This window comes from Saccoglossus kowalevskii, chromosome 1 (assembly GCF_978046115.1).
Source record: "Saccoglossus kowalevskii chromosome 1, keSacKowa6.1, whole genome shotgun sequence".
Lineage (NCBI taxonomy): Eukaryota > Metazoa > Hemichordata > Enteropneusta > Harrimaniidae > Saccoglossus > Saccoglossus kowalevskii.
In genome coordinates, this window is record NC_140641.1 from 8,096,543 (window position 1) to 8,114,763 (window position 18,221).

Below are 18,221 nucleotides of genomic sequence, written 5' to 3' on the forward strand. Positions count from 1 at the left end.
AGTATCACATGGATATGTGTAGTTGTAGTCGGATGGTTGACGTGATATACTAGTATCACATGGATATGTGTAGTTGTAGTCGGATGGTTGACGTGATATACTAGTATCACATGGATATGTGTAGTTGTAGTCGGATGGTTGACGTGATATACTAGTATCACATGGATATGTGTAGTTGTAGTCGGATGGTTGACGTGATATACTAGTATCACATGGATATGTGTAGTTGTAGTCGGATAGTTGGGTGATATACTAGTATCACATGGATATGTGTAGTTGTAGTCGGATAGTTGGGTGATATACTAGTATCACATGGATATGTGTAGTTGTAGTCGGATGGTTGACGTGATATACTAGTATCACATGGATATGTGTAGTTGTAGTCGGATGGTTGACGTGATATACTAGTATCACATGGATATGTGTAGTTGTAGTCGGATGGTTGACGTGATATACTAGTATCACATGGATATGTGTAGTTGTAGTCGGATAGTTGGGTGATATACTAGTATCACATGGATGTGTGTAGTTGTAGTCGGATAGTTGGGTGATATACTAGTATCACATGGATATGTGTAGTTGTAGTCGGATGGTTGACGTGATATACTAGTATCACATGGATATGTGTAGTTGTAGTCGGATGGTTGACGTGATATACTAGTATCACATGGATATGTGTAGTTGTAGTCGGATAGTTGGGTGATATACTAGTATCACATGGATATGTGTAGTTGTAGTCGGATAGTTGGGTGATATACTAGTATCACATGGATATGTGTAGTATAGTCAGATGGTTGAGGTGATATACTGGTATCACATGAATATGTGTAGTTGTAGTCGAATGGTTGGGTGATATACTAGTATCACATTGATATGTGTAGTTGTAGTCGGATGGTTGAGGTGATATACTAGTATCACATGGATATATGTAGTTGTAGTTGGATGGTTGAGGTTATATACTAGTATCACATTGATATGTGTAGTTGTAGTCGGATGGTTGAGGTGATATACTAGTATCACATGGATATGTGTAGTGTAGTCAGATGGTTGAGGTTATATACTAGTATCACATGGATATGTGTAGTTGTAATTGGATGGTTGAGGTTATATACTAGTATCACATGTATATGTGTAGTTGTAGTCGGATAGTTGGGTGATATACTAGTATCACATGTATATGTGTAGTTGTAGTCGGATAGTTGGGTGATATACTAGTATCACATGGATATGTGTAGTTGTAGTCGGATAGTTGGGTGATATACTAGTATCATATGGATATGTGTAGTTGTAGTCGGATGGTTGAGGTGATATACTGGTATCACATGAATATGTGTAGTGTAGTCAGATGGTTGAGGTTATATACTAGTATCACATGGATATGTGTAGTGTAGTCAGATGGTTGAGATCATATACTAGTATCACATGGATGTGTGTAGTTGTAGTCGGATAGTTGAGGTGATATACTAGTATCACATGGATGTGTGTAGTTGTAGTCGGATAGTTGAGGTGATATACTAGTATCACATGAATATGTGTAGTATAGTCAGATGGTTGAGGTTATATACTAGTATCACATGGATATGTGCAGTTGTAGTTGGATGGTTGGGTGATATACTAGTATCACATGGATATGTGTAGTTGTAGTCGGATGGTTGGGTGATATACTAGTATCACATGGATATGTGTAGTTGTAGTCGGATGGTTGAGATGATATACTAGTATCACATGGATGTATGTAGTTGTAGTCGGATGGTTGGTGATATACTATACTAGTATCACATGGATATGTGTAGTTGTAGTCGGATGGTTGAGATCATATACTAGTATCACATGGATATATGTAGTTGTAGTTGGATGGTTGGGTGATATACTAGTATCACATGGATATGTGTAGTTGTAGTCGGATGGTTGGGTGATATACTAGTATCACATGGATATGTGTAGTTGTAGTCGGATGGTTGAGATGATATACTAGTATCACATGGATGTATGTAGTTGTAGTCGGATGGTTGGTGATATACTAGTATCACATGGATATGTGTAGTTGTAGTCGGATGGTTGAGATCATATACTAGTATCACATGGATATATGTAGTTGTAGTCGGAAGGTTGAGACGATATACTAGTATCACATGGATATGTGTAGTCGTAGTCGGATGGTTGAGGTGATATACTAGTATCACGTGGATATGTGTAGTTGTAGTCGGATGGTTGAGGTGATATACTAGTATCACATGGATATGTGTAGTTGTAGTCGGATGGTTGAGGTGATATACTGGTATCACATGAATATGTGTAGTTGTAGTCGGATGGTTGAGGTGAAATACTAGTATCACGTGGATATGTGTAGTTGTAGTCGGATGGTTGAGGTGATATACTGGTATCACATGAATATGTGTAGTTGTAGTCGGATGGTTGAGGTGAAATACTAGTATCACGTGGATATGTGTAGTTGTAGTCGGATGGTTGAGGTGATATACTGGTATCACATGAATATGTGTAGTTGTAGTCGGATGGTTGAGGTGAAATACTAGTATCACGTGGATATGTGTAGTTGTAGTCGGATAGTTGGGTGATATACTAGTAACACATGGATATGTATAGTGTAGTCGGATGGTTGGGTCATATACTAGTATCACATGGATATGTGTATTATATGTACATGTCGGATATTTTGTCTTTTACGCCTTGATGAGTCTGTCACAGGGTTCACAAAGAATCACGTGTAACTGCCCCTTAAAAGAAAAATAACATTGCATACTCCGAGATTAGTATTAAAGCCAATCGGCGAATTTTGCAGGGGCTTATTGCCAGTAGCCCATATTCTCGAAACCGTGGCGAAATGAAACATTAAGCTCAGTGGTTAGTTTACGCATCTTTTAAATGTGTTTTGATTCACAGTGCATTCGGCAATCAACTGCAAGTCAGTTATGTGAATATGAATTGCATTCACTGGCAGCCGTACTAATGAACAAGTTGAAATCGCATTTAACGGTAGAAATATGATAATTCTTAAAACATCTACATTTCTATGAAAGGCCTCAGTACTCTATATTGTTTTAATTTTTATGTAGCTGTTGTTGTATTTTCTGATTTAGTAGTAAGTGCAATGTACATTTCATTAAATGAGTGAAACAAAGACGTGGAATTCATCACCTAAACTGAGTATAATAATTTGTCAAATTAGCAATAGAAAATAATATTTCTTTGGCATTACCCAATCTCATTTAATATACTTATTAGACAACAGAAAGACAGACAATATGCAGGGTTACATCCTTAAATGACGATTCACCGTGAATGGAAGGGGTTCACTGCCAAGTTGAAGCTCCTTGTGTTGGAGAGGTATAGGTACATTCTGCGCTACGGAGTTCTCATTTCAAACTGTTTAAGCCCTCTTTTCAGTGTAATGTAGAACTATGTCTTATTATGACAACACATCTTCATCAAAATGTCGAAATTTGAATATCCATTTTAGTACAATTTACCCAAAATGGAGCCTGAGTTTTAAGACCTTTTCTAATATAAATAAGAAGTGGAGTTTAGAACACCTATTAAAACATACCATCTTACATATTTCGACATTGATTTTGCAAATAAAACATTCGCTTGAATGGTATCATCACACTGCTGTCATTTGAAATAAAATTTGCACTCTGAGAGAATTTATAAAACGTTATTAGTGTACTGGAAAATACCATTCTCTGTAATAGCACGGACTGTGACAAAACGTGAAACCGTGAGTTCTATATAAGTTTGTTGAACGTAAATAATTCCATTACAGCATTAAAACATGAAACTTAGTGCTGATGGTCAATTCAAATAATGGGTCAAATATTTTTTTAGTCTATGAAGACGAATCATGTATATTTTATGTAATAGATTGAGAGTTTCCTGTCACCCAGATTATTTGGAAATCTGTTTTTCAAAGCTAAATTTAGATAGCACCGCAGTTCTATTCAACCCACACATTTATAATTATAAGCAAACGCTGTTTTATTTTAGAATTATCTTGCGAGCATCATTGTTTGTTGTCATCAGAGTACTTCGCTAGGACCTACAGGACTCTATAGTAAACGTGTCGCTCTCCATGACCAACTTCTACAAAGTACCGAAAAATCTAATTGTTGAAAACATCACTACCGGTAAGTTGAAGATTATGAACTGGAACTCGAAGGCCTCAAAACACATTCTGTGCCCAGGAATATAACGGCACACGGCGTTTGAATCAGTCACAGGACCGACCGTTACATCGCGAGTCATCGAATAGTAGCACCGCAAACCAAGGGTCATTCAATAACCAAACACTCCCTTGCTCCCTTGCTCTGTCCGACTGTGTGCGACCCGAGTCCACGTCGCGAGCTCAGTTTCTATTTACGAAATACCAAATATATTGATACTAATGGGCCCGGCAACGTTAAATTATAATGTGCCACAACGCCATTGAACAATCAATACGTCACTTCCTGAGTCCTATTCGTGAGGTCGTATCTGTGAGGTTCTATTCGTGAGGTATATAGCGTGCGCATACATCAATTGTGAAAAGTAAGTCAAACATAGAGGGCAGTAATGACTTAGTAAAGGGATGGAAAGTAAGTCAAACATAGAGGGCAGTAATGACTTAGCAAAGGGATGGAAAGTAAGTAAAACAGAGGGCAGTAATGACTTGGCAAAGGGATGGAAAGTAAGTCAAACATAGAGGGCAGTAATGACTTAGCAAAGGGACGGAAAGTAAGTCAAACATAGTGGGCAGTAATGACTTGGCAAAGGGATGGAAAGTAAGTCAAACATAGAGGGCAATAATGACTTAGCAAAGGGATGGAAAGTAAGTCAAACATAGAGGGCAGTAATGACTTGGCAAAGGGATGGAAAGTAAGTCAAACATAGAGGGCAATAATGACTTAGCAAAGGGATGGAAAGTAAGTCAAACATAGAGGGCAGTAATGACTTGACTTGAGTAGGACAACTTGAAACATTCTATAGAATATTTCAAATCAAGGAACATTGCAAAATAACTGAAAAGTATAGGAGCACATAAATGCCTAGTACATATCTATGCTGGTAGTGAGATGTGCATTCTAGAGACAGAATATTGAAATAAAGTCATAAAAATACAGCAGTATAGCTGATAGACTGGAAGCATTGTGATAATAACTCTCTGTTTTTTATAGGAATATGACTTTATGTATAAACCAGGGAATGTGAGTATAGCGCCACCTATAGTTGGTGAGTATTTGGTAGAGATGGTTAACTAATTATGATGACTTTGAATTGGAAACTACTTTTATGTAGATTTAAATCCATTGCTATAATGTAAACTCAAATATGGATTTTAATTGCAGTTTAATGTGTCTTTTTAATGAGATTTAATTATTTTTTTAATTTATTTTAATTATCATTACCTGTGTAATAAATACAGTATCGGAATGGTAAAAGAAAGGAATGTGTGTCTCTAATTGTTATTTAGTAGAATAATTGGAAATCTGCTTTCCAATATTTTATTCAGTAGAATAATTGGAAATTTGTTTTCACTTCATTGATGCCAACAACAATTATTTTTTCAGATATTAAAAAAATTACATCTAAATACTGTGATACATGGTAAAAATTAGCATCAATATATAAATTATATTAATGTCGATATCAATGTTCAAACCGGGATATGATTACAATAAAAAATACTACTACTATTTAGCGATGTGATTTATTGATTATTTAAAATACAGCATCTTCATTATTATTTTTTCAGCTCCTCATCAACCACGCCTTGACTGGCAGATGTGGTTTGCAGCTTTGGGAGATTTTCGTCATAACCCATGGTTTATACATATGGTATACAGATTACTTAAAAATGAACCTGATGGTGAGTTGATAACCATTTCTAAATTTGTACCTCGGTCAATGGGAATATTATGTAACTTTAGAGGAAATACATGTATAGTCTGATTACCTTCCTTGGGTCTATGGGCTCTCTTCACGATAGGCCTCTCGATAAATAAGAACGTAACAATGCTAGGGAAAAAATTATACAAATTGTGTCATCATGAATTTCTTTTACAAACACATTTTTCACAAAAAATGTACATGTTTTACTAGAATATTATTTATGTACTAAAAGAGTTTATGATGTAAAAATTATTAGGGTCTGTAGGAAAAGTCAAAGTTGAATATCTTTTTCATTATTGTTGTTGGCAAATGTTCTCTTCAGAATCTTAGTTTTTTAACATAATGCAAAAGTATTTTATTTTTGTGAAAGTACAATCTGTTGGAATTACTGTAGTTTTGATGAACAAATTAAAAAAAATCATGATCACAATAAATGCTGTATTTTTATTATTCAGAGAAATAAAATGATTTTCAAAGACTTTGACATATCATTGTCAAATTTGGAGCATTTCAGGAATGGGTACTAAGTTGAACTTAACTTAAATTTGCTTACAGTCTCTTGTTTATTTGTTGGTGTTTTTTCGATAAATAAATAGAATATGGGAGTGTATGAATTGCGAAAGCCAGGTTACCATGAAATAGTATTAAGGGGAATTTTAATGATGTCACAAATTGAGGTAATTTACATATTACAGGATTTGGTGGGTGGAGCATGAATATATATAAGTTTATCTTTCTTTTAAGATGGCTGTGAATGGTGTGCAAGCAATTGCTAGCACGCCAACAAAAATGAGCATCACAGAAGACTAAGGAATGCATTTGCATTGTATGAACACTGTTCAAAGCTAGCCAGTGCTTGCCTGACACGAAATTGGGTTGGTAGTCGGTGACTTGATAAACTCACAAAACACTCACTCAAATATTGCAACCAGAAGTGTATGCATCGATGACCTCTCATTGGTATTGTGACAATTATAGTCTAGTATTTTCTTAGTGCACCTTCGATGCTGTGTTGCAATGCCATCATAAAACGATCTCAAAGAATAATGTAAAATGCAGAATCATTTGCCATTTATACACTCCCAAAAAATTTAATTTTATTGAAAAAAAACACCAACAATTAAAAAAAGGGACTGTGTGTAAGTTTAAACTTAACCCAAACATAGAAATCCCAAAAAGGGTGCAAAATAGATGCTTTAGTCAGTTGAGTACAGTATATAAACAAAAATGTGTACTCAGTACAAAGTGAACATTTACCCACCAAACTTTGAACAAATTCTTCTGCGTTATACTAAGGTAATAATATGGTTATTGAAAAATTATATATATGCATCAAGAACTCATAATTTTTCATTATTCGTTTGTGAATACAAAATTTCTCAAAATTTTCTGACACTCGATCCATGTTGAATGTTCAGTGCTTCAAAATTTCACTATTTTTACCAACTCTCAAAAATCTGTCTCTCAATAAATTAAAACGAATAACAGTACTGCTCTGTAATAATTGTGTATTCTCATTTAATTTTAGTCATTGCATTGATTGAGAAGAACCCATATCCAGACCAGCCTCCAAGATATATTAGGGCCCAGTTATACCATTATTATTTTACAAGCTGGAATGAAAGGACATCAAGGTATTTGTTAGATTTTGTTCAGTTTGATATTAGAATTATAGTATTTTTAAATTTCACTAAAACTACAGTGAGTACCTGTTTTAAAAACAGTAACAATGAAATTTTCACTGCCACATAATGTTGTGATTTCACAAATTTTTAAAACGTCTTTTAAAAACTGGAAGCTGTTTACAGTAATTTCTATGTCATGTGTACATGCATGAGGCAACGCAATATTCCTGTTTACTGGACATCATGCAGGTCTATATGAATTGCTGCCATGAATTATTTCTATCTACCTTGACCATGTAACTTATATTAGTCTACATTTCTGTCCATACGGGGACTTATAATTCGGTCTCTGTCCGTCGGTCCGTCTGTCCGGAGTTATATCATGGAGTACTATGCATGTGCCTAGTACTTTAATATGTGGGACATATGCACATGCAGTGGTTTAGCGATTCAATTCAAAATGGCCAACTGGCAGCCATCTTGTTTTTTGAAAATGTTGTATTTTGGACATGCTTTGTCAGTTGTCATTCAAACTTGGTACATAGATTATACATGTTAGGATACATGTCCATGACAATTTATTTCGCAATTGGATCAAAGATGGTCGACTGGCAGGCATCTTTTTTTTTTTTTATGCGGTATCTTGGAAGTGCTCTGTCAGTTTTCATTCAAATTTGGCACATACATGTACTTTATACATGTTAGGATGCATGTCCATGACAATTTGTTTCCAAATATGGTCGAGGATGGTCGATTGACAGCCATCCGACTTTTTGGCCTTACTACTATATTTCCACAATTTATGTACCATTTTCATTCTTATTTGGCACATACATCATACATATCAATGTGTTTCATAATCAGATCAAAGATGGCCGAATAACGGCTGTTTTTATTTTTGGCCATATTACTACTACACAGAACTTGTGTTTTGATGTAAATAAACAATCTGTTGTATACGCCACTTGGAACTCAAGTTTCAAGGACACGCTCGCGACAACCCCTTGGCTTTAATATGACGAGCACAAAGAGAACTTTCAAAAATTTAACAGGCACTGTGTCATTTTCAATGACTTGTTAAGAATATTTTTGTCATTTTTGGAAAAAGTGATATTTTCAACTTCTTGTTAAAAACCACAAGTCCGATTACTTTGATAATACATATATAAGTACAACATGTGGACCTCTCTCAGATTTGTTCATTTCGTGATGATATCTTTAATTCTCTAATTTTGATGAATATTTTTGTCATTTTTGTTAAAAAGTGGTATTTTTGACTTCTCGTTAAAATCCGCTAGTCCAAATGCTTTGATATTACATATATAGATACTACATGTGGACCTTTCTCAGATTTGTTCATTTCGTGATGATATCTTTAATTCTCTAATTTTGGTGAATATTTTTGTGATATTTGGTAAAAGTGACATTTTCTAATTCTTGTTGAAAACAGCAAGTCTGATTGTTTTAATACTATACATATTGTTCATTTTCTAATGATATCTTCAGTTCTTAATTGAAATGTGCATTGCTAACAGCAGAGCTATCTTAGCCGACAGGCTGCTTGTCTCTCTAAAGGCAGCATTTCACAAAAAAGTGCAGAGATTTGAATGTATGTTTATTAGTCCCTGCTCAGGTGCAGCCTTAAAGGCGGATTACAGTTTCTAATTTCTGCTTTCCGTCTATCTACATCCCTTTACATCTCTAACATTTTCTCAGAAATTCTGCAGCAGATATCAATGAAACTTGGTAGGTTGATGAACAAGTCTCTGTTGAATATGCACATAATTTTTTTTTGCAGATCTGAAAATTCTAAGTCTAGGTCTTTTTTCAAGATTTTCATCCAAAGTTACTCCTCTCTATAACACTGACAGAACAACTGAGCATGCTCAGAATAAATAATTAGCTCAAATTGTAATGCTAGGGTTTTCAATGAAGTCATGACCTTGATCTGAATCAGTGACAGAAATGGACCACAGTCTGTTTTTGTTTGGTTTTATGAAAAATTAAAGCTGAAATCAGAAATGTTGGTCAGAAATGTTGTAAAAATTGCATTCCATTATAAAGAGCCATCACTGAAATACCTGCATGGTCACAAAGTTGAAGATCAGTGAAAACACTTCACATTTACTGTTTATAAATCTTGGCCAGGCACATTAACACATATGGTCTAAATATAACTTCAGTTGTCAGGGCTTGTGGATAAATGGGTGTACCATTACGAATCTCAGTGGAAACTGTAGAAGGGTGTCGGGGTTACATTTTGATGGGAATTATAGTGGTGATATTGAAACAAACCCAGGTCCTGGAAATATACAATAACTTGAATTAACAAAGAAGTCTAGTTGTTATTAAAGGTGCATCAAGGTTTACTCAGATTTAAGACATAGTTTGGTTGCACTTGTGTACTCTGAGATTTTTCAGTTATCAGTACAATACTAGATTAAAGGAAATCACTTACTTTATGATGAGTTGCATCCACATAGAGTACATATTAATTCAACTGTTTGCAGATGTTCCATGTATTATTTTAACATGAGTATTTTATAATTAAATGACGGGGACTGTGACATTCATGTCTTGTTTCTTGATATTTATCATATGTAGTAAATGGTGGCGAAGGAAGTGGGTCAAAGAATACATGCCAACATTTACACTGCAAGATGAATCATTAATGAACTACCTTAAAAAAAATGGAATTGTTCAGGTCAGTAAAGGGACAGGTTATTTTATCGATTTAAAGAGTAGTACTGAAAAAGTGTTGGTGAACTGAAAGTCAGTGACTGCAATCTTTAGAATGTGTTATTCAGTAATTTTGATATTTACAAGATATATTAGATTGTCGTATCAAGGTTGATTTAAATTGACCGAGTGGTTTAAAATTTCATGATGGTCATTTTCTATGATCACATGATAGTATTGTCAGAGAATTCCTCTTGAGAAATATAAGTATCATATTGTGTTTTAGAATCTGATAATTTATAGCTGACTGGCAGTCATGGGGACTTTGTAAATAAAATCAGTATATTTTTTTTATTCTTAGCAGACACCAACAAAGAAAAAGAAAACTAAAGTGCCTAATTTCTTGAAGCAATCTGTCATTACTATACGAGATAATATTGGACATCTGGATGGATTCAACTTTCTGGCAGCTTTATTTGTATCAGGTTTTGTTATTAATATTATGGGATATATTAGAAGAAGGCAAAAATAGTAATTGCTCAAGTGTGGAAGTGTGTGACAATCCCTAAAACACAAGTCAGTCACACTTATGCAATGGTGTACTGTCTGAGTGCATACTTGAGGTATCCTTGTAATAACCTTATTATTATACATCTTTTCCTTCCAAGGATACATCATGGGAATGCCAAAATCCAAAAGGTTTAGAACAGAATCAGCGAACTTCTTTGTCTGGAGTCCGGTCAAACCCCGATGGCAGCCATGTTTGTTTTTATTATTAGAGGATGCTTACGTGCATGATCATTCCATACTTGGAATTTGTATTTCCTTATATGGTAGGATGAAAATACCCTGTAAAATACCGCAAAATTACGGCACGCTGTAACTTATGACGTTATGGCGACAGATGTATAATAATATATTTTATTTGGAAATTGAATCCTTTACACAGCACCGCATGACAGATATGTAATTGGTAGATACTTGTTACTTCTGATATTTCATTTTTTTTAATAATTTATGAAATCAAGCATGATCATGTGTACAAAAAGACAATAATGCAATATAACTTAATTATGCATGTTCATTTCAAATATACATTTGTTTTGATTGGTTTCCGTAAATGTACCTGCAACAAAACAAGTTTATCCCATGGAGCCTCTTTCTGAGTTACTCGCACACAAAAAACTGTGAGGGTGGCCAAGATCTGCTGTCAATTACTTTATTATTGCTTGCAATTTATTTTCATTGAAGGGATGATTCAGTGGAAGTAAAATTCAGTGAATATATCTTTTCTTCATTATTTTACTTACATTCAGCTCATCAAAAATCAGTGAAAATAAATTCCATACAGAACACCCAAAAAGTCATTTCAGCGAAAATTAATTACAGCTAGAATAAAGTATTATACAGTATTGCATTGTCCTTATCAGAAGGAAGTCCTATTATTTTATTGTCCACATGTGGAGACGCCTCTAGTTTCCGATTATGTAACTTCTTTCTAATATAAGGAAGTCATTAGATGATTAAAAACGATACCGTACTTAATGGATTTATTGTTCAACACATTAACTTCAACAAATCATTTGTTTAATTGGTTACGATCATGACGTTTCAGTTTTATAACAATCTTGTCATATGGGAAACCTCTTGCAAAGTTTGCTCGATGACTGCAAAATTACTTTCATATATTTTACATTCAACTTGTCAAAAATCAGCTATGACACCTGTCAATCATACTTGGTATATGCCAATGTTATTTATACACACTGCTGATTACAGACTGATTCTGCTAAAGGATTGTTTATCACTCGTTTTATTTTCCATTTCCTTTTTGATGTTCAACAAGATAATGAAAATATTTACACCAACTGTAATATTTCAATATTAATATTATTTTCAGGAGTAACAATTCTTTGAATAAAGTATTATTTTTGAATACATGTGTATATTCTTTTCTTCCTTGTCCATTGTGTATTGTATGTATGTGTTGAATATCTGTCCTCAACGCTGCTAATATTGAAGGCATCATCACGAATTTCCATCTACTGCCCTATATTATACTTTTGTTATAATCAGCTTTTCCTTGAAAATTGCTTACATGATTGGTTTGATATTTTGTATGATTTACTTTGAGTTGAGCTATACCATATGAAACTGCACAATCACTGCCTTTCACAAATTCAGACTATTAAAGTCAAATAATAGTACCAAGACCCCAATATGACTCTGTAAGTGCTCCCAGAGTAAAGTTATTCAACCTAATAAATTGAGCCAAAAATTTATCACAATTTCTTGTTTTTTTGACAAACGTTATTTTAACAGAATGACTTTAACAGTATAGGTACAGTTTCCAAATTTTCTAACCTATATCTCTGTTGTTCAATATCTACATTATTCTCTAGGACTTGTGTTTTGACCTCCTGTATCTTAGCAATGCCTGGACCAATCACAATCAAACTTCACACATTAATCATACATGATATTGTTCATATGCACATCGATCAATTTGTTTCACGATCTGATTAAAGATGGCCAAATGGTGGTCATTTTTGTTCTAAAAATCATCAAAATCTTGGCTCTTTACAGATGGATTTTGTTCAAACTTGGCCATTTTGCTTTAGTGAATGTGGTTCTAGTGCCATATCTCTGACTTGCTGTGACTGATTATGTTCAAATTTTAAATATTCATTATACATCATGTCATAGATATACAGATATACTGGTTTGACGATCCTATTAAAAAAGGCCGAATGGTGGCCTTTTGTGCTAAAAAATCATCAAAATCAAGCATTTCTCGGCTGTTTACAGATGGATTTTGTTCAAACTCCTTATCTCATCATTATTTGATCCTTACATCACCTACCAGAAAAGTCGCGGAAATAATAAATTTCATTTTATTGCTCGTTAGATTTTTTAAAAATTACAGATTATAGCCCTAAACAGAAACTATTAGAGTATATATCCCGGGTCCAAAGAAAACACCCTAGGGTAACATTCTCTATGAAAAAGGCCTCGCCTAAGGGGTCACCCCCCCCCCCCCCCAGGGTGATCACTCATTGAAGCCTGTAGTTCCCATTCCATTCTCCTTTCTCTCTTTTTGTTTTCGCTCTCAATACATTGGAATATTTTTCCGCTTCAGCATTTGCATGACAAAAGAGGCACATACATGTACATTTGTTTGTTCACTGAGCTTCCTAGAAATCTAGTGATTTGATGATCAACAGTGACAGTTCCAACTTAATGGTAAGGGCTTTCCATTACAAGGGCCCATATTTCGCCTGTTTTTGTTGAATCGCCAGCACAGTTTGAATTCGCCTTGACTCTTTTTTTTCAAGGGTGAATTAACCGTTTTTTCACGATCTCATTTCTAATCTTTTCCTAGACTGCATTATGCCTAAGTCAGTGATCGAAAAAGACTAAGAACGTGCCGACAAAATCATCGGCACATAAGACATGCTGAACTGGCCACTCAGTAGTGCTGATTTGGGACCCACAAATGTGTTGTCACGCTTGTTTGGGTTGCATGCAGGACTCAGGTATTTGTCTCGAGGGCATTTGCGGCCTATGGGACTCCCAAACGTGGAAGCACTTTGAGGCGAAGGGGAAAGCTGAAGGTAAGTGAAAATCCCCAGCCATTCATCTCTGAGGCCCAATCCACCGTGACTTAATTGGTACCGATGCAGCCTGAGTTGCTTGTGTGTGTACAGTCTTCCCTTTAGTCGTGGGGGGGCCCCTCCTCCCATGGTGACGAGATGACTTCGAAGGCCTGGATGTTCGATCTGGCCTCTAAAGTGAACTCCCTCCTGCAGTCACAGGGTACAACGCAGAAGGACCTGGGGGGTGAGAGTCCAGGGGGAGGGGCACTGGCTGTAATCCTGCCTGTCCCTCCCCCGCCAGGACTTGGGTCAGATGTGACCCATCCTTCCGTCTCTCCTTCAGAGGGTCGACAACTCGAATCAGTGGGAAAGGGAGCATCCACTTCTCCTATGGAGGGGGATGCTCTCTCTGGAAGGGAACACCCTACGCGCCCTCCTCCAAATTTCCCACCCACCCCCTTAGGCACCAGGCTTCTTTTCCTGTGTTTCACCGAGCTCCGCAGAGTGCCCCTACTTGTGACTCTGCGAGGGGGGGAGACTCCTGTGTTAGTACTCGTGTGCAGGGTGGTATGCTGCCCCCCTGTGGGGGTGCACCTACCACTTCCCCAGGGGCAATTTGTCATCTCTTGTTCCCTCCTTCTCCGGACTATCACAGGCTACCCAGCCAACTGGAGCCTAGCTGACCCTTACTAATATGCAGTTAAGGATGCAGCTTGTGAACCGGGCAGTACTTGGCGCGAGACTTTTGTTCCATGTGGGACCGGTGGTAATCCTCCCACCCCAGATGGGGGAGTCACCTTTGAACCTGTTTCAATTGGCACTCTCCTCTACCACGCCTGTTGGCCAACTCCCCGGACACCTCGTGTGGAGCAGGCTATGGAGAGCGCTTCTTCCCGTAGGATCGCACCTCATGCAGCATACACCAGCTTGACGCAGGAGAGTTTCCTCTCCCTGGATGCTCGCAGTAGTGTCTCAGGGGTATCAGATTTCTCATTGGTCTCCTCCTACTCTGACTCCTCATCCTCCCCATGGTCTTCTGCCGAGGGACAAGGTCAAAGCGAAGACGGTCTGACAGGAAGTAGCCAGTCTTCTGGAGAAAAGGGCGATATGCCTCGTGGAGAACCCCAATTCAGTTCCAGGGTTCTATTCCCACATCTTCCTCTTTCCCAAGAGTTCGGGGGGGCACGTCCGGTCCTAGACTTCAGTCGAATGAACAGGTTTGTGGAGCTCAATCGCTTCCAGATGGAAACACCAGCTACGGTACTTCTGTCAGTGCACTCAAGTGATTGGCTGGTGTCGCTGGATTTGAGCGATGCATATTTCCACATTTCCAATCACGACTCATGCAGACGGTATCTCAGATTCTCGTTAGAGGGCAAAGTTTACGAGTTGAGCGACTCCCATTCAGTTTGTGTATGGCGCCATACGTCTTCACCAGGGTGCTAAGACAGGTGACCCAGCTGCTACACTGGTCGTAGATTTATCTGAACTCATACCTCGATGACTGGTCATTACACAACTGAGACAGGGAGGTGTTAGCGAAGCATATGTGATTGACGCAAACGCTTCTCCACGAGTTGGGCTTTTTATTAAATATTTCCAAGTCCAACCCAATACCGTCCCACAACCTAGTTTCTCTGGCTATGCAGTTCAACACGGAGCAATAGCAATGGCTTCCCTAAATTCGGGGGGGGGGGGGTCTACTCTTGAGGCACCCGGTCCCAAAAGAGTTACCTGATTGGTTGTATCCCAGGACAATTAAGATTCCTTGTTGGTGAGTAGTATTAGATTTCCCTCAGTTTTTTGACCATTTCTGCCTTTTTGTGCCGAAAAAATGTGCATTTCTGCCTAACGAGTAATAAATGAAATTTATTATTTCCACCGATTTTCTAGTAAGTGATGTAGTAAACTATTAGGGTTGTACAAACCCGTTAGTTTACCTAATCATACCTACCAGAAAATCCATAGAACACGTCCACCTCCCTACAAGCTTCTGAACGGCCTGTTGTGGCGCACAGGAAACATTTGTGAGAATGAAACTAACAGGCCTCGGGTGCTTGATCGCCCTGGGGTGACCCCTTAGGCGAGGCCTTTTTGTTAGAGAATGTTACCCTAGGGTGTTCCCTTTGGACCCGGGTATAGTCTCTAGTAGTTTCTGCTGGGGCTGTAATCTGTAATTAAGCCTAATGAGTAATAAATGAAATTCATTATTTCCACGGATTTTGTGGTAGGTATGATTAGATAAACAAATGGATTTGTACAACCCTAATAATTTGCTTCTTGGTCATGTGTCTGTCATAATCTTGAAAGTGTCACTACACATCAAATGTGATTTTTGCTGTATAAGCACTTCTATTGGAGATCACTGGTTTAGCCTAAATGTATATATTTTCAGCTAATACATAAATCTTATTATGTACGAGTAGTTGTAGTAGATCAGCAAACATCAGTTTCTAGTTGAGTTATTATACAGTATTACTTGTCAGTGATTAATTTCTTGTTTTGCCAAACATAAATAATGTCAGTTTAAAATTTGTCATCAAATTGAATTCTTGTTATGAGGTTCATATGTATTTTGAGTAAAAAAATTATCCAAATTATGAAATTCTAGATAGTAATTTCTTGGTAATTGTTTGCCCAAAGGAAAAACGTGTGCCAAAACTATTTTTCTAATTATAAACCTTGGTGTTAAGAAAAATTTTTAATTCCAAGTTGTTTTAATGTGGTTTGTATACCTTTTTATTTTTATTTTATTTGTATACCTTTTTATTTACTCGTGTGTATTGACTTTAGTTCTCTCTCACTGTCTCGCTCCCGCTCTCTCACTGTCTTTCTCCCGCTTTCTTGTGCTGATTTGATTAGGTTTTGGTTCAAATCGATGCATACTAATTATATAATTTGCATAATAATTTTCAGCTGTTTCTATGATAATTCAGGAGTTGGTGTTCTTGGATACTCCTCAGATCTCATTGGTTTAGAACCCCAATACCCTCTAGCTCACAGTTTTTTCTAAGCTTTTTTTGATTTGCTTTGTCGTTTGATGTAACTTTCATTCAGCGGAATATCAAGAATAGTTTTTTTTTATAAAGTGTATAGTATATTCACCACACACTTATTATCAATATGTCCTTAATTTTGGTCAACTACTAGTAAGTATGAATGAAAGATTTAAAAATATAGCATGCATGTGAGATATCCTGCACATTTTAATTGTTTTGACAGGTCTTACTGGTGGAAAGTTAAAAAATGGTGATGATGTTGGTGTGGAAGAAGAAATGAGAACTGCGTTATTTATTTTTTACAACAACAACAACAACAATAAAGGTACATGACATTAAAGTGTCACAATAACAAAAGATACAGCGTACAAAACACAATAAACAAATAATATATAATGTACAAGAAACTGTTTTAAATGATGCTGTAGCGGGCCCCATTTTTTAATAAAACTATTTTCACTCAAAATATGTTTTTCAGTACTCATTTTCTCCTTTACATTTCTAATAAAATGGGTTAAAGATGGGGTTGCATTTGTGTAACGAATTGTATAAAGAAAATATTGACCTAACAAAATAAGATGGTTAAGCAGAAAACCCTGCTCTGGCATTTCAAAGACTACATTCATACAAGTCAATGCATGGTCATCACTTTGTGTTACATTTTTCCACCAGTCTAGAAAGAATAGCCAAAATAAATTAGCAGTATTGCATTCCCAGAAAAGGTGTGGTATAGTTTCTTTTTGTTTATTAATCAATTATTAATATTTTATTAATATTTACAGAGATAATCAACTCTAAGCTTATTCTGGTAAAGGTAGGTATTTGTAGCAACAATTCGGTGCATGATTTTAAACTGGAAAACTCTCATTTTTTCCTCTATGGAAGGAATATGGAAGTTCCCAAACATATTTCCAGCCTACCTCACCTGGGCCCTCATAATCACTCTCTTCCCATTTCAAGATCGACGTTGACTTTTCAAAACGTTTTGTCGCAATGGCATTATACAAATCTTGAGTTTTACCATTTAAAAGTGTTGGGTCAGATGTCATACCCTGAACAGTTGCACCGATATTGTTAACTAACTTTACCTTCCATTTTGGGGGGATTGCATGTTTCACACCATAGTAAGTCAACAAATCTGTATTGGTTTTATACTTATCCATAAATTGTTCATATGACATTAAAACACCATCAGAATTGCACAGGTCTCCTCTACACTCTATTCCTTTCAAACTAATGATTTACCCTAAATTTTCTTTCTTATTCCACAGAATTTCTGATTTTACAGCTTCTCCATCATCTGATGGGCTATGGCAATAAAAATACTACAAAAATGTATACTATCAGAATAAATTAGTGATAAAGAAAACTTACATTTAAGTAAAAATTTGCCCCCATATTTCTCAAAAATAACTCTTTGGAATAATTCCCCAAGG

At 36.3% G+C, this 18,221-nt stretch overlaps 1 protein-coding gene across 2 annotated transcripts in view; it reads left to right on the forward strand.

Annotated features, from left to right (window-relative positions):
- LOC102804941 (lipase maturation factor 2-like) overlaps positions 1 to 12,130 on the forward strand; it is a 42,557-nt gene extending 30,427 nt beyond the window's left edge. The window contains exons 10-14 of one of the 2 annotated variants that reach the window (XM_085498646.1): positions 5,172 to 5,226; positions 5,750 to 5,863; positions 7,415 to 7,520; positions 10,116 to 10,215; positions 10,552 to 12,130. In XM_085498646.1, coding sequence (XP_085354772.1) covers positions 5,172 to 5,226; positions 5,750 to 5,863; positions 7,415 to 7,520; positions 10,116 to 10,215; positions 10,552 to 10,722 — 546 coding nt within the window. In that variant the 3' untranslated portion in view covers positions 10,723 to 12,130. The remainder of the gene's footprint in view (positions 1 to 5,171; positions 5,227 to 5,749; positions 5,864 to 7,414; positions 7,521 to 10,115; positions 10,216 to 10,551) is intronic. The other variant, XM_085498647.1, reaches the window with a different exon arrangement.
- The last annotated feature ends 6,091 nt before the right edge of the window (positions 12,131 to 18,221 follow it).